Consider the following 19273-nt stretch of genomic DNA (forward strand, 5'->3'; position numbering starts at 1 on the left):
ATAACCACTGTCCTTCCCTACATCTAGCCAGGATATCTATAACCACTGTCCTTCCCTACTGTGTCCCTACATCTAGCCAGGATATCTATAACCACTGTCCTTCCCTACATCTAGCCAGGATATCTATAACCACTGTCCTTCCCTACCGTGTCCCTACATCTAGCCAGAGGAGCTGAAGGAGCTGATTGAGAAGGCCCGTGAGATGGAGCAGGCCTACGGGCACCTGTTTGACGCGGCCATTGTTAACGGCGAGCCAGACACAGCATTCCACGAGCTCCTGCGGCTCATCAACAAGCTGGACACGGAGCCCCAGTGGGTGCCCTCCTCCTGGCTGTGCTAGGGGTAAGAGGTTAGGGTTGAGTGGTCAACCTAGCGGTCAACTCCAGGAAGCCACAGGAAGGAGGGTTTGGCCTGGGTTGTGTTCATTAGGCACCAAATGGAAGAAAACATATTGAAACAGGAAGGGAATACCTGGACTTATCCAATGAGAACCATTTGTTTTAGTTTTTCATAGATAAACGTTTTAACACATTTCACAACGGTGTATCCTAATGAACATGACCCATAACACAGCTCTGGAGGAACGACCCTAAAAGGAAGGATGGACAATGATCATTGAGGCCACTGTAAGACCATTGTGGAGCCTCGCAGACACAAAATAGAGGGCCCATTCATTTTTGCCAGAAAGGGTAACTTGTCCTTTATCTAGCCTTCTTATGAAAGTTGGAGTTTACTTCATTTGCAGGGATGGACTTTTTATTATATAAGTGTTTGTTTCTGTGTTTGTCTTTGTGAATGTTCTCTTGGGTTTTTGTCAATGTCAGCACCATTCCAGATTCCAGTAGCATATGCAAAGACATTTATCCAAAACTGTAGAAAACATATTTCCATTTTATTCTACTCTAAATAGCTATTTATAATTGTAAATATCTATTTTTAGATGAAATGGCAAACAAATGTGAATTACCATTACACCAGACCCAGTCTAATAATGTATGGTTTGTTTGTATGTGGTATACAAGACTGGAACTGTCTGTCTACAATTGAGGACCAATTTGCTCCTTTGGAACTACTGTATGTAACTTTCTCCTAGAAGTAAGGACCAAAGAGAAAGCTGTTGTATTCTAAAGATTGGTAAAGGAACTTGCTGTGTATCAATGATAGTATTATGTTGTGTTATCTTGAGTTGCTGCACTTGTACATCAAAAACAGACCTCAAGAATCATTGATCATCAGTAAAGATGACCTCGGTATCCATTGTCTAGTGTACCTAGTGTCTACCTACAGACAGGAACAGTGTGAAAACAACATATCAATTTAGCATCATTTAATCTGACCAACTTTTATTTTCTTTGGTACTTTATAAGCACAACTCAAAAGAAGCCATCTTCAATATAATGAATATTCCTGAAGAGAATTGTTTCAAAATGGTGGACATTAAAGTTACATGAATACTATTTAAATCAGGTAAAATGTATGATTTTGGAATATACTCGATACATATTGTGTACGAGGGTACGCATAGTTAAAACATTTGAGTAGGAAAAAGATTGAGAGCGAATATAAAATGTACATTCATTCCTTACATGAATTCCTTCCGTGGCACCACACAATACAGCATGTTTCATTTAGCGCTTCAATGCAAAATGGCTGCCATTTTCACATACAGCTGTGTGCCCCAGATACGTTCAGGATGTTGTACCTTGTAATAGCTTTCTCAGATAGGACTTTGTTCAATGTTTCCAGCACAGCTTTGTCAACAGACATCAGAAACTGAGGGACAAATCGTGGCTGAAACACCTACAGTAACACTCATTTGAGAGAAGAAATCGCAAAGTGACACTTGGAGAATATTCAGATCATCTTTATTTGGATGAATTGTTCCGACATAAGAGGGGTTGCACTCAGGGTGCCACCGTGGATGGTTATAGGGGGTCACCGGTACATTATCATTTAGCAGACACTCTTATCCAGAGTGACTTACAGTATTGAGTACATACATTTGTCGTTTTGGGGCACCGTGGGGGTACCCCACAACCCTGGCATTGCAAGTGCGATGCTCTACCAATTGAGCCACAAGGGACCCACATGTTAGCCATCCTCCTGTAAAGGGTCAATACAGTACCATAGAAATAGAATGAAATTGCACAGAAACAGAATGTCATTATTTTATGGTCAATACAACCCCACTGATATGTGGTGACCATGGAAGGGATTAGCATCCACAACACAGACGCTTAGGGGGAGAAAGAAGAGCCATCCTGTTTTAACTGTACAGAATGACAGCATGCATTGACTGAGTGTTCTGATGGAAGCATTGCCTATAGCCATCTATGTCCTAACCCAATCAGATGGAATGCTTAAATACAGTTCACATTTGTAAACCATGTCATTTAACTCAATGTACATATATTATTTGCTACTAAAGCATTCAAAAGATAACTCCCCTTCAACACGTTTGACACTCTAGTGAACTGATGTGATTGCTGTTAGCTGCAAAGTTCTGACAGTTCTATACAGTGCTAAATCTGGACACTAATCTCCAATACTGAAAACGACAACAAAACATCACCAACATGTACACACAAAAAATAAACATACAATTCTTCCCTTTCGCACACAAGAAGAAGACATCAACCTGGCCGGAGAGGCACAGAATAAATAGGATGTGGGTGACGGAGTAGCCAGGGGTGACAGCATGTCACTCAAACAGCAGGTCCTGGTCGGTTTCCTCCATCAGCATGTTGGATGGCTCGGCGATGGGGCCCAGCTTGGCCAGACGGGCGGCGATCTCCTTCTCCGTCCTCTCCCTCATCTGCTTCTTTTTCTCCTGGATCTTCTTCAGCCTGAGGAGGTGGGACTCACCATAGAAATTTGAATTAGAACACTCGATATCGCTACGAGACACACGGACAGTGATCCTCCAGTCAGCTGGGGGTATAGACAGGGTGTTGAGGATGAGGAGTCTGAGGGATGACGTAACTTACCTGTAGAACTCTTCTCGTTCCCTCTCATCCAGCTCAGTGATGATGTAGCTGAGGGTCCGCTCAATGCGGGGGATGATCACTGAGGACAGGTTAAACCACATTTTTTATCCTCTCCACGCTGTCTTCCAAACATCTCTTTTGACTGCCATTATCGATATGTAGTGCAGGTTTAGTTATTGTGCCAAAGCGGTGCAGACTCACCATGCTCAATGGCGTTCACACGGCGGTTGGTGATCTTGATGGCCTGATCCAGTGTGACAAAGGAAGTCTGTAGATCAAAACAGTGAGACAATGAGACTTTGTTGTTCAGTCACACATGCTCCGCGTGGTTTACCAGTCTCGCGAGACTTACCTGTAAGGAGGCCAACTCCACGAGCAGCTCCACTGCTTTGGCATAGTTCCTCTTCAGCCTGGAGACCTGCTCTCCTCCCCTGGCCAGACCAGTCAGCTCATAACCTAACAAGGAGAGGATAGAGGGAAGCAGAGAATACAGTGAGCAGTGACACAGAAACACACTACAATACAAGTTCAATAGCAGGGCATCGCTTTCTAGAAGTTGTTCAACTAAATTTGATCAAAAATGGAGCCATGCCAATATGAGGTAATAATGACAATAATAAATGCCATTTGCAGATGCTTTTATCCAAAGCCATACAGGGCCACAGGGTTGGGGTTAATTCCACAAACTACATTAGATTCCCTCTCCCTGTAAATTCCATTCAATTCAATTCAATTTCTAGGTCTTTGAATTCAGAACAGTGTTGGTGAAGCTTCTCTGAAAATATAGTTTGCCAAGCTACAAATTACTTCACACTGGAAGAAGTTAAACTAGACCACAGAAAAATTGTTACTTCGAAAAAGTATTTCACCACATACACACCACTTAGTGAAAGATTATCATATATACATCTGAAATGTCAGGCTACTTTGGGGTAATATGTTAACAGAATGTATAAAAATAAGACCTCACCCATCTACATAAAATAAGTGTTTCTAGACACTTTTGCAAATGTATTGAAAATGAAATATGACACTACAAACTGAGTTTAGATGCATTGAATTTCCTTTGATCATCCTTGATATGTCACTACAACTTGTGGCCAATTCAATTGTTTTTGGATATGCTTTAGAAAGACAACACACCTGTCTAAATACAGTGCATTCAGAAAGTATTCAGACCCCTTGACTTTTTCCACATTTTGTTATGTTACAGCCTTACTCTAAAATGTTTTTTTTTTCTCAATCTATACACAATAAAGCAGAATGGCAATGCAAAAACAATATATTTTTTAAATGTTTGCAAATTGATAAAGAAATCAAATCTTAATTATGACATTTACATACAGTTGAAGTCGGAAGTTTACATACACTTAGGTTGGCATCATTAAAACTTGTTTTTCAACCACTCCACAAATTTCTTGTGAACAAACTATAGTTTTGGCAAGTCGGTTAGGACATCTACTTTGTGCATGACACAAGTAATTTTTCCAACAATTGTTTACAGGCAGATTATTTCACTGTTTAGCAATTCAAGTGGTTCAGAAGTTTACATACACTAAGTTGACTGTGCCTTTAAATAGCTTGGAAAATTCCAGAAAATTCCACCATGGCTTTAGAAGCTTCTGATAGGCTAATTGACATCATTTGAGTTAATTGGAGGTGTACCTGTGGATGTGTTTCAAGGCCTACCTTCAAACTCAGTGCTTCTTTGCTTGACATCATGTGAAAATCAAAAGAAATCAGCCAAGACCTCAGACAAAAATGTTTACACCTCCACAACTCTGGTTCATCCTTGGGAGCAATTTTCAAATGCCTGAAGGTACCACGTTCCTCTGTACAAACAATAGCACGCAAGAATAAACACCATGGGACCACGCAGCCGTCATACCGCTCAGGAAGGAGACGCGTTCTGTCTCCTAGAGATGAAAGTACCTTGGTGCGAAAAGTGCAAATCAATCCCAGAACAACAGCAAAGGACCTTGTGAAGATGCTGGAGGAAACAGATACAAAAGTATCTATATGCACAGTAAAACGAGTCCTATATCGATATAACCGGAAAGGCCGCTCAGCAAAGAAGAAGCCACTGCTCCAGAACCGCCATAAAAAAAGCCAGAATACGGTTTGCAACTGCACATGGGGATAAAGATCGTACTTTTTGCAGACATGTCCTCAGGTCTGATGAATCAAAAATAGAACTGTTTGGCCATAATGACCATCGTTATGTTTGGAAAAAAAAGGGAGAGGCTTGCATGCCGAAGAACACCATCCCAACCATGAAGCACAGGGGTGGCAGCATCATGTTGTGGGGGTGGTTTGCTGCAGGAGGGACTGGTGCACTTCACAAAATAGATGGCTTCATGAGAAAGGAAAATTACGTGGATATATTGAAGCAACATCTCAAGACATCATTCAGGAAGTTAAAGCTTGGTCGCAAATGGGTCTTCCAAATGGACAATGATAGAAGCATACTTCCAAAGTTATGGCAAAATGGCTTAAGGATAACAATGACAAGGTATTGGAGTGGCCATCACAAAGCCCTGACATCAATCCCATAGAACATTTGTGGGCAGAACTGAAAAAGTGTGTGCGAGCAAGGAGGCCTACAAACCGGACTCAGTTACACCAGCTCTGTCAGGAGGAATGGGCCAAAATTCATCCAAATGATTGTTGGAAGCTTTTGGAAGGCTACCCGAAACTAAAGTTTAAAAGCGATGCTACCAAATACTATTGAGTGTGTGTAAACTTCTGACCCACTGGGAATGTGATGAAAGAAATACAATTTATATTATTCTGACATTTCACATTCTTAAAATAAAGTGGTGATCCTAACTGACCTAAGACAGGGAATTTTTACTAGGATTAAATGTCAGGAATTGTGAAAAACTGAGTTTAAATGTATTTGGCTAAGGTGTATGTACACTTCCATCTTCAACTGTAACTATTCAGACCCTTTACTCAGTACTTTGCTGAAGCACCTTTGGCAGCGAATACAGCCTCGAGGTTTCTTGGGTATGACGCTACAAGCTTAGCACTAGAGGTCGACCGATTAATCGGAATGGCCAATTAATTAGGGCCGATATTTTTTTTAGATATTTTTTTACACCTTTATTTTATCTTTATTTTAACTAGGCAAGTCAATTAAGAACACATTCTTATTTTCAATGACGGCCTAGGAACGTTGGGTTAACTGCCTCGTTCAGAGGCAGAACGACAGATTTTTACCTTGTCAGCTCGGGGGATTCAATCTTGCAACCTTAAAGTTAACTAGTCCAACGCTCTAACCAACTGATTACATTGCACTCCACAAGGAGCCTGCCTGTTACGCGAATGCAGTAGAAGCCAAGGTAAGTTGCAAGCTAGAATCAAACTTATCTTATAAAAACAATCAATCATAATCACTAGTTAAACCAGTAATATCATCAACCATGTGTAGTTATCTAGCATGTCCTGCGTTGCATATAATTGATGTGGTGCGTATCGTTGCTCCAATGTGTAACTAACCATAAACATCAATGCCTTTCTTAAAATCAATACACAGAAGTATATATTTTTAAACCTGCATATTTAGCTAAAATAAATCCAGGTTAGCAGGCAATATTAACCAGGTGAAATTGTGTCACTTCTCTTATGTTCATTGCACGCAGAGTCAGTGTATATGCAACAGTTTGGGCTGCCTAATTTGCCAAAATTTTATGTAATTATGACATAACATTGAAGGTTGTGCAATGTAACAGGAATATTTAGACTTATGGACGCCACACGTTAGATAAAATACAGAACGGTACCATATGTCACTGAAAGAATAAACGTCTTGTTTTCGAGATGATTGTTTCTGGATTCGACCATATTAATGACCTACGGCTCCTATTTCTGTGTGTTATTATGTTATAATTAAGTCTATGATTTGATAGAGCAGTCTGACTGAGCGGTGGTAGGCAGCAGCAGGCTCGTAATCATTCATTCAAACAGCACTTTTGTGCGTTTTGCCAGCAGCTCTTCGTTGTGCTTCAAGCATTGCGCTGTTTATGACTTCAAGCCTATCAACTCCCGAGATTAGGCTGGTGTAACCTATGTGAAATGGCTAGCTAGTTAGCGGGGTGCGCGCTAATAGCGTTTCAAACGTCACTCGCTCTGAGACTTGGAGTGGTTGTTCCCCTTGCTTCGAGGGTGGCTGTTGTCGATGTGTTCCTGGTTCGAGCCCAGGTAAGAGCGAGGAGAGGGACGGAAGCTATACTGTTACACTGGCAATACTAAAATGCCTATAAGAACATCCAATAGTCCAAGGTTAATGAAATACAAATGGTATAGAGAGAAATAGTCCTATAATTCCTATAATAACTACAACCTATAACTTCTTACCTGGGAATATTGAAGTATCATGTTAAAAGGAACCACCAGCTTTCATATGTTCTCATGTTCTGAGCAAGGAACTTAAACGTTAGCTTTCTTACATGGCACATATTAAACTTTTACTTTCAACGCTTTGTTTTTGCATTATTTAAACCAAATTGAAAATGTTTCATTATTTATTTGAGGCTAAATTGATTTTATTGATGCATTATATTATGTTAAAATAAGTGTTCATTCAGTATTGTTGTAATTGTCATTATTACAAATAAATAACATTTTATATAAAAAAAATATATATACTAAAAATAAAAAGAATTGTCAGATTAATCGGTATCTGCTTCTTTTTTTTTGGTCCTCCAATAATCGGTATCGGTGTTGAAAAATCATAATCGGTCGACCTCTACTTAGCACACCTGTATTTGGGGAGTTTCTCCCATTCTTCTCTGTAGATCCTTTCAAGCTCATCAGGTTGGATGGGGAGCGTCGCTGCACCACTATTTTGAGGTCTCTCCAGAGAAATTAGATCTAGTTCAAGTCCAGGCTCCGGCTGGACCACTCAAGGACATTGTCCCGAAGCCTCTCCTACGTTGACGTGGCTGTGTGCTTAGGATTGTTGTCCTGTTGGAAGGGGAACCTTCGCCCCAGTCTGAGGTCCTGAGCAGGTTTTCTTCAAGGATCTCTCTGTACTTTGCTCCGATCATCTTTTCCTCGATCCTGACTAGTCTCCCAGTCCCTACCACAGCATAATGCTGCCACCACCATGCTTCACCGTAGGGATGGTGTCAGCTTTCCTCCAAACGTGACACTTGGCATTGAGGCCAAAGAGTTCAATCTTGGTTACATCATGCCAGAGAATCCTGTTTGTCATGGTCTGAGAGTCTTTAGGTGCCATTTGGCAAACTCCAAGCAGGCTGTAGTGTGTCTTTACCTGAGGAGTGGCTTCCATCTGGCCACGCTACCATAAAGGCCTGATTGGTGGAATGCTGCAGAGATGGTTGCCCTTCTGGAAAGTTCTCCCATCTCCACAGAGGAACTCTAGAGCTCTGTCAGAGTGACAATCGGGTTATTGGTCACCTCCCTGACCAAGGCCCTTCTCACCCGATTGTTCAGTTTGTCCGGACGGCCAGCTCTAGGAAGAGTCTTGGTGGTTCCAAACTTCTTCCATTTAAGAATGATGGGAGGCCACTGTGTTCTTGGGAACTTTCAATGCTGCAGAGCAGAAATATACAATCAAGTCCAAGGAACTGCCTGTAGATCTCCGAGATAGAATTGTGATGAGACATACAGTATCTGGGGAAGGGTATAAAACAATTTCTAGAGTGTTGAGAGTTTCCAAGAGCAGTGGTCTATATCATTGGGAAATTTAACAAATACGGAACTACCCAGACTCTGCCTAGAGCTCGCCGTCCGACCTAACTGAGCAATCGGGCTAGAAGGAAGGTGACCAAGAACCCAATGACCACTCTGACAGAACTACATAGTTCCTTGGCTGAGATGGGAGAACCTAAAAGAAGGCAAAGAGTGTCTACAGTACTTCACCAACCTGGGCTTTATGGGAGTGGCCAGATGGAAGCTACGCCTGACAAAAAGGCCCATGACAGCATGCCTGGAGTTGGCAAAAATATTCTGTGGTCTGTTGAGACAAAAACTGAATTATTTGGCCTAAATGCAAAGCACTATTTCTGGGAAAAAACAGGCACAGCTCATCATCTGTCTAACACCACATCTAACACCATCACTAAAGTGAAGCATGGGAGGCAGCATCATGCCATGGGGATGTTTTTCAGCAGCAGGGACTGGGAGACTGGTAATGATAGAGGGAACAATGAATGGAGTCAAATTCAGGCAAGTCCTTGAGGAGATCCTGCTTCAGAGGACAAACGACCCCAAGCATACAGCCAAAGCAACGCTGGAATGGCTTCAGAACAAGAATGTGAAAGCCCTTGAGTGACCTAGCCAAAGCACAGACTTGAATCCCATTGAAAATCTGTGGCATTCTTGAAGATTGCTGTTCACCGCTACTCCCCATCTAACTTAACAGAGCTTGAGAAAATCTGCAAGGAAGAATGGGAGAAAATCCCCAAATCCAGATGTGCAAAAATGATAACAGACATACCCAAGACAACTCAAAGCTGTAGGAGCTCCTACAAAGTATTGACTCGCATGTAAATACTTATGTAAATTATATTTCTGTATTTAATTTGCCAAACATTTCTAAAAACATGTTTTCAGTTGTCTAAATATTTAATCCATTTTTATTTCAGGCTGAAATAACAAAATGTGGAATAAGTCAAGGGGTATTAATACTTTCTGAAGGCACTGTATATTTGAATACCACCAAGCTACTGCAATATGTAGTTAAATTACTAGTTGAACTACACGTAGTTAACTACTAACAAACACTGATTCAGAGATAACTAAATTCCTCTCAATTACAAGGTTGGGAAATTAATTATTGGATATATTATCCTCAATAATTCCAATTTTAATTCAATTCCCTTCAGGCTTTAAGGCTGATCATGTCACTGTTCAGACAGTCTAGCTATACTGGAAATATAGAAATACAAGTTAATGACTTCAAACAAATCCTGCAGTCATTTCATTAACTGGGCAAAGTAGAAATATTTAATTTGAATTATTAACTGTTTTTATCATTCCAATTCAATTCAAAAAGTCCAAACAGCCTAAATCCAATTCCATAACGAAGATTTTTGAAATTCTAATTGAATTAAACGTAAATTCTCCACTTCATGAGTGAATTCAAGAATTGATTTGGAATTTCAAACTATATTGGAATTGGCCTCAACCCTGCATGACCAGATAAGAACACTACTTACTGTCCCCTCCTTCTTGGTAGTGCTCAAACACAGGTAGAGTGACACCTGTGAGGAAAAGGAGAATCACACAGGTGAGACGTTAAGGAGAGACATGCTGTTGTTCTAAAAAGATACAGAGAAGTCCAAAAGGTGTTGACCTGCCACGTTATCCTTCTTAGCCCGAACCTTCACCTGGGCCTTGTTCACATTCTGGATGACAGTGGTGCTGTGGGAACATGATAATGTTATGAGAATAGACAAAACATTAGCAAAATATTGACATCAGACAAACACCTAAATAAAGGCCTCAAATGGCTCATGATGAGGCCCGTCCTCTCACCTGAAGTCGCCAGCGGCGAATTTCGCCTCAGCCAAAGAGAAGGCCGCCTCCCTCATCACTTCACCCATCAATGTCTTTGTCTAGAAATCGGGAGGCAATAAAAAGACAGGAGCCAACGTAACATGCCCCGATGACAGGATTTTATACAAAGAAATAATACAACTGACTTATATTAAATCAGATAAGAAACAGAGAATTAGACAATGTTTTAATCATAGAAACAGGACTACTAGAACAGATATTCCCATTTAAAAATTGCTGGTCCGTGATGGGTGGGCCGGCAGACATATTGAGTTCACTGATGAGAGCACTGTCAAATGTCCATGGTCCGAGGGGCTTTTTCCGTTCTAGTCATTCTTGTTTCTATGGTTTTAAACCTCCTTGAATTACCTCGATGATCTTGCGGAGGATCTGACGGAAGCGCATGGAGAGGGCATCAGCCTTCTTCTTCAGTAGGTTTCTACCAGTCTGGGCCCCCTTCAGACGGGCCTTCATGATGGTCTGGGCCCTTCACAGACAAGTCATCAGGTGTCAGAGAGGACTTTCATCATAAACATGCATGGCCATTCAGATTTGAATCATGTTGAAAGATATTGGTGATTTTATGCCGTTTTCTGCAGGTCACCACAATATATATCAAAAGTGACTGTTTATTGACCCATCATTATGATGTTCCAGACAAATTAACATAGTAAGTAGTTAGACATGGCATAATCTGTGCCATAGACTGTGTGAGTAAAGTTAGGGCACATCAAAATCTCCCAGTGGTTGTTTGGAAATTATGGACAGTCATCACATGACAGTGACAGTCCATTTCCTCTTTTAGATGTTCATCATGAAATGGCAAAGAAATACAACTATTGACTCGAAATAATAACGAATGCCATTGCAAATTGTTGCAAAAGTGCAAAGATTGAGTTCTCATCATTTATTTTAAAGGGCTCACAATTAACTGTTCTTTGCTAACTAGCTGACAGCTGGCTAAGCTTACTGATCTGTAATTTGGCTCGACCTAACACAACTAAAAGGTAATGTATTAAATGGGGGGCATAAACTTGCTCCCCTAGATTGAGTGGACTAGCTTGCTAGAAATGTCAAACTATGCTGGCTAAAATAACAAGCTACCTAGACTTGCTACTTACATTCTAGAGGGGAAGACGTCGATTCTCTCTTTTCCTGACATCTTTGGCTGCAAACGGTCTTATGTACTTCAATTACGTCTGGACGGCGATTAAATAACGAGACAGCACGCAAATAACTAAAATATTAAAGAATGGGTATTGCACAGTTGTTATTACTTGGAGAACAACAGCTTTGTAACCGATGTCGTGTTATTCATGATATTCTATTGCAAAAAGCCATCAGCTGGTTAGTAGTCATGTGACTATGTTGTTAACCGCTATTGCGCTTGCGCGTGTCAACCCGGGCGCTTTCTCTTCCGGGTCGAAAAATTTGCACACCACGGATTAATTTGAAGTTGTAGCAATCGGGCCTAATTCACTAGCTACGTATTTGAATACAAATTATAACGTTTAACAAAAAAATCTAATACAGGACATTCAACAGTGTTGTTCTGTAACCATACGATACAGGTAAGGCATTTACTCGAATCACTGCGAACACAACAGCTGTTTGCCGGAGGTTGTGAATGACTGGCTAAGTAACGTAGCTATGTAGCTAGCGCTATAGGTGCATGTGCCGCATGTTTGAGCTAATGGGTTAGCTGGGTAGCTAGCTAGCTAAATGATCAGTTTTGCGTGTGAATAAATGTGGATGCGTTGACGTCCATACATCAGACTGAAGACATAGATTCATGATGACAGTTACTTAGTCTTGCAAGTGTATATGACACTGTGTTAGTAACATCTTCAGCTCTAGCCAGCACACGTTACAGTAGCTAAGTTAGTTAACGGTAAGTAAGATGATGACGTTGAGTGAGTGTACAAGGATAGCTACATGACTATGAGAGATGACTGGCATTTTGTTCTGATATTGCAATCTAGCGGCACCAGATCACTCCCCCAAAGGCATTTTCAATTGTTCCAGTACTGTTACCAAGAATGATTGACAAAAGAGAACTGCCACTGTATATCATGAGAATGTATTCCATCTTTTCCTGATTGTGACTTTCCAACCAAATCTACACCCCATTTCCCTCTTTTCAACCTAATGACCTCTCATTCAGTTGCTCTCTAGAGTTTAATCAAAGCCTGTTTAAAACCCTTTGTAAGTATATGGAATAGCATATCTCTCTGTTATATTGGCCTCTTGTCCTATTGTCTCCCTAACCCCCATCCCCCAGTGATGCCGAACCTTAGCTGTAGGTTCTACCAACACCGGTTCCCTGAGGTGGAGGATGTGGTGATGGTGAACGTGCGCTCCATCGCCGAGATGGGCGCCTATGTCAGCCTGCTGGAGTACAACAACATTGAGGGCATGATCCTGCTGAGCGAGTTGTCACGCCGACGTATCCGCTCCATCAACAAGCTCATTAGGATCGGACGCAATGAGTGCGTGGTGGTCATCCGAGTGGACAAGGAGAAGGGTGAGGCGGGGTTTGAGTGTGTGCGGTCAAGAAATGTAGACTGTGTGTGTGTTTGTGTACACATTGTGTTATAGGTATAAAGAAAACAAAAAAACATTGTCAACTCTTTGCAGGGTACATTGATTTATCAAAGAGAAGAGTTTCGCCAGAGGATGCTATCAAATGTGAAGACAAATTCACCAAATCTAAAACCGTAAGTTAGGTTCACCGTCAACACTCAGCCACGTGCCGGAGGATGCTGTAATATACAAAATTAGATTTATCATTCTGTTCCACCGATGTCATAAACTCTCAGACGTTTGTGCAGCCTGTTCCTAGATCTGTTTGTGCTGTACAGCCTACTACTGTCGTCGTTGGGATGACAATGACCATAGCAGTCCGTAAGAAAGCACAAACAGGGCCGTATTCATAGAGCATCTGAGTATGAGTGCTGATCTAGGATCAGTGTATCCTTTTAAATCATAATGAATATGATTACACAAACAGGGGGCACCTGATCCTAGATCAGCACTCATACTCTGAGACACTTTATGAATACGGGCTCAGATCTTGGACCAGGCTGACATTTGTGAGTCTTCCCTCTTGACCAGAGGTGATATCGAGGTGTAAATGTTTTTATGGTGTGGCGTCCGTGGCAGGTGTACAGTATCCTTCGACACGTGGCTGAGGTACTGGAGTACACTAAGGACGAGCAGCTGGAGAGCCTGTTCACGCGCACCGCCTGGGTGTTTGATGAGAAGTACAAGCGTCCGGGATACGGCGCCTACGACGTCTTCAAACAGGCTGTATCGTGAGTATCGTGACTCTTCTTCCTATATACATTACCAGTCAAAAGGTTTGGACACACCTACTCATTCAAGGGTTTTTCTTTATTTTTTGCTATTTTCTACATTGTAGAATATTAGTGAAGACATCAACTATGGAATAACATTTATGGAATCATGAAGTAACCAAAAAAGTGTTAAACAAATCAAAATATACTTTATATTTCAGGTTCCTCAAAGTTGCCGCCCTTTTCCTTGATGACAGCTTTGCACACTTTTGGCATTCTCTACCAGCTTCATGAGGTGGAATGCTTTTCCAACAGTCTTGAAGGAGTTCCTTCATATGCTGAGCACTTGTTGGCTGCTTTTCCTTCACTCTGTGGTCCAACTCATCCCAAACCATCTCAATTGGGTTGAGGTTGGGTGATTGTGGAGTCCAGGTCATCTGATGCAGCACTCCATCACTCTCCTTCTTGGTCAAATAGCCCTTACATATTCTCACTAAGAGCAAACCAGATGGGATGGCGTTTCGCTGCAGAATGCTGTGGTAACCATGCTGGTTAAGTGTGCCTTGAATTCTAAATATATCACAGTGTCAACAGCAAAGCACCATCACACCTCCTCCTCCATGCTTCACAGTGGGAATCACACATGCAGAGATTATCCGTTCACCTACTCTGCGTCTCACAAAGACACGGCGGTTGGAACCTAATTTCCAATTTTTTTTCCTAATTTGCTAATTTCCTGCATTTCTAGACACTTTGTTGTGCGGCTGAGAGAAAAGGTTGCAGATTTACTGCAATTCTATGTATTTTGCCATGGCTAATTGCACATTTGGACTCATCAGATTTCTACCAGTCTAATGTCCATTGCTTGGGTTTATTTGCGCAAGCAATCTCTTCTTCTTATTGGTGTACTTTTAACAAGGCACACCTGTTAATTGAAATGCATTCCAGGTGATTACCTCATGAAGCTGGTTGAGAAAATGCCAAGAGTGTGCAAAGCTGTCATCAAGGCAAAGGGTGGCTACTTTGGGGAATATAAGATATATTTTGATTTAACACTTTTTTTGGTGACTACATGATTCCATATGTGTTACTTCATAGTTTTAATGTCTTCACTAATATTGTGCAATTGAGAAAAAAATTTTTTTTTATAAACAGGAAAACCCTGGAATGAGTAGGTGTGTTCCAACTTTGGACTGGTACTGTACCCATGACTGAGCAAAGCCAGGCTCAGCCAAGCTGTGTTAGGCTGGCTTGGTTACGTATTCTCCATAGTTGCTGGAAAGGACAATGTGAAAAGGTTTCCAATGAGCCTAAGACCTTTTATGTAGGTCTGTCCTTGTCTATTAATGGTCTGTACTATGTCATGTTTTGTGTGGATCCCAGGAAGAGTCGCTTCTACGACAGCTAATGTGGATCCTAATAGAATACCATCTGTCATTCTTAGTAAGAGATGGACGCAGATTTTGTAGGCGGGTGTGTAATGGGTTGTAGTGTAGTGTTTGCTCCCGATCTCCTCAAATCATTTCGTCAGATATCCATGTTCCAAAAATGTTTTATTTTTCCCAGTGACCCTGCCATGCTGGATGGGCTAGACCTGACTGAGGAGGAGAGGGCCGTGCTCATCGACAACATCAACAGGCGTCTCACTCCACAGGCTGTCAAAATCAGAGCAGGTCACAGCACACTCAACATTAACAGTGCAATAAATATGTACTAGACATGTTAGAGAAGATCAATGGGGGGGGTAGTTTTGATGCTAATTTCCTGCATTTCTAGACACTTTGTTGTGCGGCTGAGAGAAAAGGTTGCAGATTTACTGCAATTCTATGTATTTTGCCATGGCTAATGCTGTGTTGTTTTGCTCGAACATAATAAGAAAATCTATACTGCTAAATGTATTATTTTAGGATGATGGTTTATTTAGAAACATTTTTCCCACTGTTTGGACTTAGGCGAGCTGGAAAAAAAAGATTAGGCGGCCCACCCAAGGATTTCAATTGCAGGAAAGTTATTGGCTAACCGATGAAGTCTTGTTGGGTCCGTATTTCCATATTTGATGTGTGTAGTGCCTACACAACTATGGAAATTAGCGACAAATGCTACATAATGTTCATTGATTCGTTCGCCAGAGTGGCATGTTGATGACACTATTGAACTCCTCTGAAGTTTTCAATTAGAAACATGGCGACTTGACACTTTATTTTCTTTAAACAATACATTTTGACTATCATCCTTGCAGACATCGAGGTGGCATGCTACGGGTATGAGGGCATTGACGCTGTGAAAGACGCACTGAGGGCGGGGCTTAGCTGCTCGACAGAGGCCATGCCCATCAAGGTAGGTTGCATCAAGGAACTCTCATGCTCAATACTTCTAATCTATTTATTTATATTTCTCTATCAATTTCATCTCGTCGTCCTGTGGTTGACCTCAACTTTCTCCAAGGCGTTGTATGACCACGCGTTGTATGACCACTCTCTCCCTAGATTAATCTGATAGCACCACCACGCTACGTCATGACCACAACCACTCTGGAGCGCACCGAGGGCCTTTCGGTTCTCAACCAGGCCATGGCAGCCATCAAGGAGAGGATCGAGGAGAAGAGGGGCGTCTTCAACATCCAGATGGAGGTGAGACTGAGGATATGCAGTGACTTCAGAAAGTATTCACACCCCTTGACTTATTCCACATTTTGTTGTGTTACAGCCTGAATTCAAAATGATTTAAACAGGCCCATCTATACACAGTACCCCATAACGATGAAGTGAAGATGTTTTAGAAATGTTGGCACATTTTATTGAAAATAAAATACAGAAATATCTAATTTACATATATATTGACACCCCTGAGTCAATACATGTTAGAATCACTTTTGGCAGGTTATTGTCCTGCTGAAAGGTGAATGTGTCTCCCGGACCCTGTTGGAAAGCAGACTGAACCAGGTTTTCCTCTAGGATATGTCCTGTACTTAGCTCTATTCCATTTATTTTTATCAACAACAAAAAACTCCCCAGTCCTTGCTGATGACAAGTATACCCATAACATGATGCAACCACCACCATGTTTGAAAATATGCAGAGTGGTACTCAGTGGTGTTTTGTTGGATTTTCCCCAAACAAAACTCTTTGTATTCAAGACATAAACGTTTATTTCTTTGCCACATTTTAAGCCGTTTTACTTTAGTGCCTTATTACAAACAGGATGCGTTGCGTGTATTGGAATCATTTGTGTTCTGTACAGGCTTCCTTGTTTTCACTCTGTCATTTAGGTTAGTATTGTGGAGTAACTACACTTATTGATACAACCTCAGTTTTCGCCTATCACAGCCATTAAACTGTAACTGTTTTAAAGTCAACATTGGCCTCATGGAGAAATCCCTGAGTGGTTTCCTTCCTCCCCAGCAACTGAGGAAGGACGCCTGTATCTTTTATAATGAAAAAGAGTAATTAATAACTTCACCATGCTCAAAGGGATATTCAATGTCTGCTTTTTATGTTTTCCCATCTACCAATAGGTGCCCTTTGTGGCATTTGAAAACTTTCCTGGTCTTTATGGTTGAATCTGTGTTTGTAATTCACTGCTCGACTGAGGAACCTTACAGATAATTGTGTGTGTGTGGTACACATAAAAAAAATTATGTTAAACACTTATTGCACACAGAGTGAGTCCATGCAACTTATTATGTGACTTGTTAAGCAGGTTTTTACTCCTTAACTTATTGAGGCTTGCCATAACAAAGGGGATGAATACTTATTGACTCAATGCATTTTAGCTTTTCACTTTTAAATAATAATACTTTTTATACCTTTTTCTCCCTAATTTCGTGGTATATAATTGTCCCATCGCTGCAACTCCCGTACAAACTCAAGAGAAGTGAAGGTCGAGAGACACGACACTGCCAAGCCGCACTGCTTCTTGACACACTACTCTCTTAACCCGGAAGCCAGTCGCACCAATGTGTTGGAGGAAACGCCTTACAGCTAGCTGGTGAGCGTGCATGCGCCCGGCCAGCCACAAGAAGTTGCTAGAGCGCGATGGGACAAGGACATCTCGGCCGGCCAAACCCTCCCCTAACGATGCTGGACCAATTGTGCGTTGCCTCATGGGTCTCCCGATCTCAGCCAGCTGCAACACAGCCTGGGATCGAACCCGGGTCTACCATAACGTCTTCAGCACTGTAATGCAGTGCCTTAGGCCGCTGCATTTGGTTTCTCTCGTCGTGGCCTTTGACGCTACTTCCCATGAAGTGCATGTGTCATGTCCAACCATGTTTATCATACAGAAGAGCCCAAACTCTGTTTCAAATGTTGACTCGGCGTAGATGTACCACCTGAATACATCCATTCAATATAGTGCGGTGTTCATTTACACCCGTAGCTCTCATCCACTCCCTTACACAAAGATATACTTCAGTACTTTTTGATTTCTCCATGCATATCTTATCAGCCAGGAGAGGCCTTTATTTATTTGGAGTGCACATTCCTTCAGTTCCCTGCAGTCCACTAAATAATTACACTTCTCATACACAGAGCCTGAACCTAAAACTACTTTCAATCTCTGAGGATATATAAAAACAAAGATATAAAACTGCACCAGTTTTACTTACCGTTTATTATAATAGTTAGGTGTGTGCTTATATTTGTCCTATTTCACACGTGAATTGGAGTCTACATTTTTGTTGTTGCATAACTTACTCTCCTTGAGTGAATTGATTGATTGTAAGTCGGTCTTTATAAGAGCATCTGCTAAATAAGTAAATGAGGTGTAATGTTCTTGTTATACCCCCCCCTTCAGGCGAAGGTGGTGACGGACACGGACGAGACCGAACTGGCCCGTCAGCTTGAGAGGCTAGAGCGGGAGAATGCAGAGGTGGACGGAGATGACGAGGACGGAGAGATGGAGGCTAAAGCAGAGGACTAGTCCAGTTAGCCCTGAAAGGGTCGTTTGGAAGAAAACAAAAGGATGGACAGACTTCGCCATAGTCACTGTCCCACAGATGTGTAACTCATATTACATAGAGGTATTCACTGGCTAATAACCCTCTAAATTGATAATTAGGGACTTCTCAGAAGATGGAGAGAAACATACATTGCTATTCTCTGAAGTCTAGAGGTGGACAGAAATGTTTTAAAGCAAATAAGACCAGTAACCATTTACAGTACAAACACCAATTATACCCATATACATATACGCAGAAAACTGTTTACAACAGTGGCCATTGCAAATTCACCTCTCGCTGGTCACAGGAAGTGATGCGTGTAAAGAGGTATAGGCTCAAGTTGTGTGTGATACTGGCTTGGGTTACTTATGTGCTGTTCCTCTTTCAGTAGTATGGATTTTTACTGGCAGGATCTTGCTTGTGTGTAGCTCATGACATCAATAAAGTTCTGCACGTTTGATCTCAGTGGTTTTGGGTATGAATTGCAGCTGTGTTCTGATTTTTCTACACATAACTTTGGTTAT

General features: G+C 41.5%; 3 protein-coding genes across 3 annotated transcripts in view; 2 read left to right on the forward strand and 1 right to left on the reverse strand.

Annotated features, from left to right (window-relative positions):
- Positions 1–1720, forward strand: part of LOC118370796 (protein PALS1-like) — a 31665-nt gene extending 29945 nt beyond the window's left edge. Inside the window, exon 14 of the mRNA XM_035755943.2 lies at positions 164–1720. Coding sequence (XP_035611836.1) covers positions 164–340 — 177 coding nt within the window. The 3' untranslated portion in view covers positions 341–1720. The remainder of the gene's footprint in view (positions 1–163) is intronic.
- A 128-nt stretch (positions 1721–1848) lies between these two features.
- Positions 1849–11845, reverse strand: LOC118370800 (V-type proton ATPase subunit D). The gene is made up of 9 exons (XM_035755950.2): positions 11636–11845; positions 10884–11001; positions 10494–10573; positions 10312–10379; positions 10175–10219; positions 3340–3443; positions 3189–3255; positions 2988–3066; positions 1849–2846 (listed from the first exon to the last, which is right to left on the reverse strand). The coding sequence occupies exons 1-9, from the start codon at positions 11674–11676 to the stop codon at positions 2702–2704; spliced, it is 747 nt and encodes a 248-aa protein (XP_035611843.1). The 5' UTR covers positions 11677–11845; the 3' UTR covers positions 1849–2701.
- Positions 11846–11923: 78 nt separating this feature from the next.
- LOC118370798 (eukaryotic translation initiation factor 2 subunit 1) lies at positions 11924–19214 on the forward strand. Its single transcript, XM_035755949.2, has 8 exons — positions 11924–12085; positions 12796–13038; positions 13152–13231; positions 13677–13828; positions 15377–15483; positions 16050–16147; positions 16297–16440; positions 18605–19214. Exons 2-8 carry the CDS (start codon positions 12798–12800, stop codon positions 18728–18730), a joined length of 948 nt encoding a protein of 315 aa, XP_035611842.1. The 5' UTR covers positions 11924–12085; positions 12796–12797; the 3' UTR covers positions 18731–19214.
- The last annotated feature ends 59 nt before the right edge of the window (positions 19215–19273 follow it).

This window comes from Oncorhynchus keta, chromosome 19 (assembly GCF_023373465.1).
Source record: "Oncorhynchus keta strain PuntledgeMale-10-30-2019 chromosome 19, Oket_V2, whole genome shotgun sequence".
Taxonomy (NCBI): Eukaryota; Metazoa; Chordata; class Actinopteri; order Salmoniformes; family Salmonidae; genus Oncorhynchus; species Oncorhynchus keta.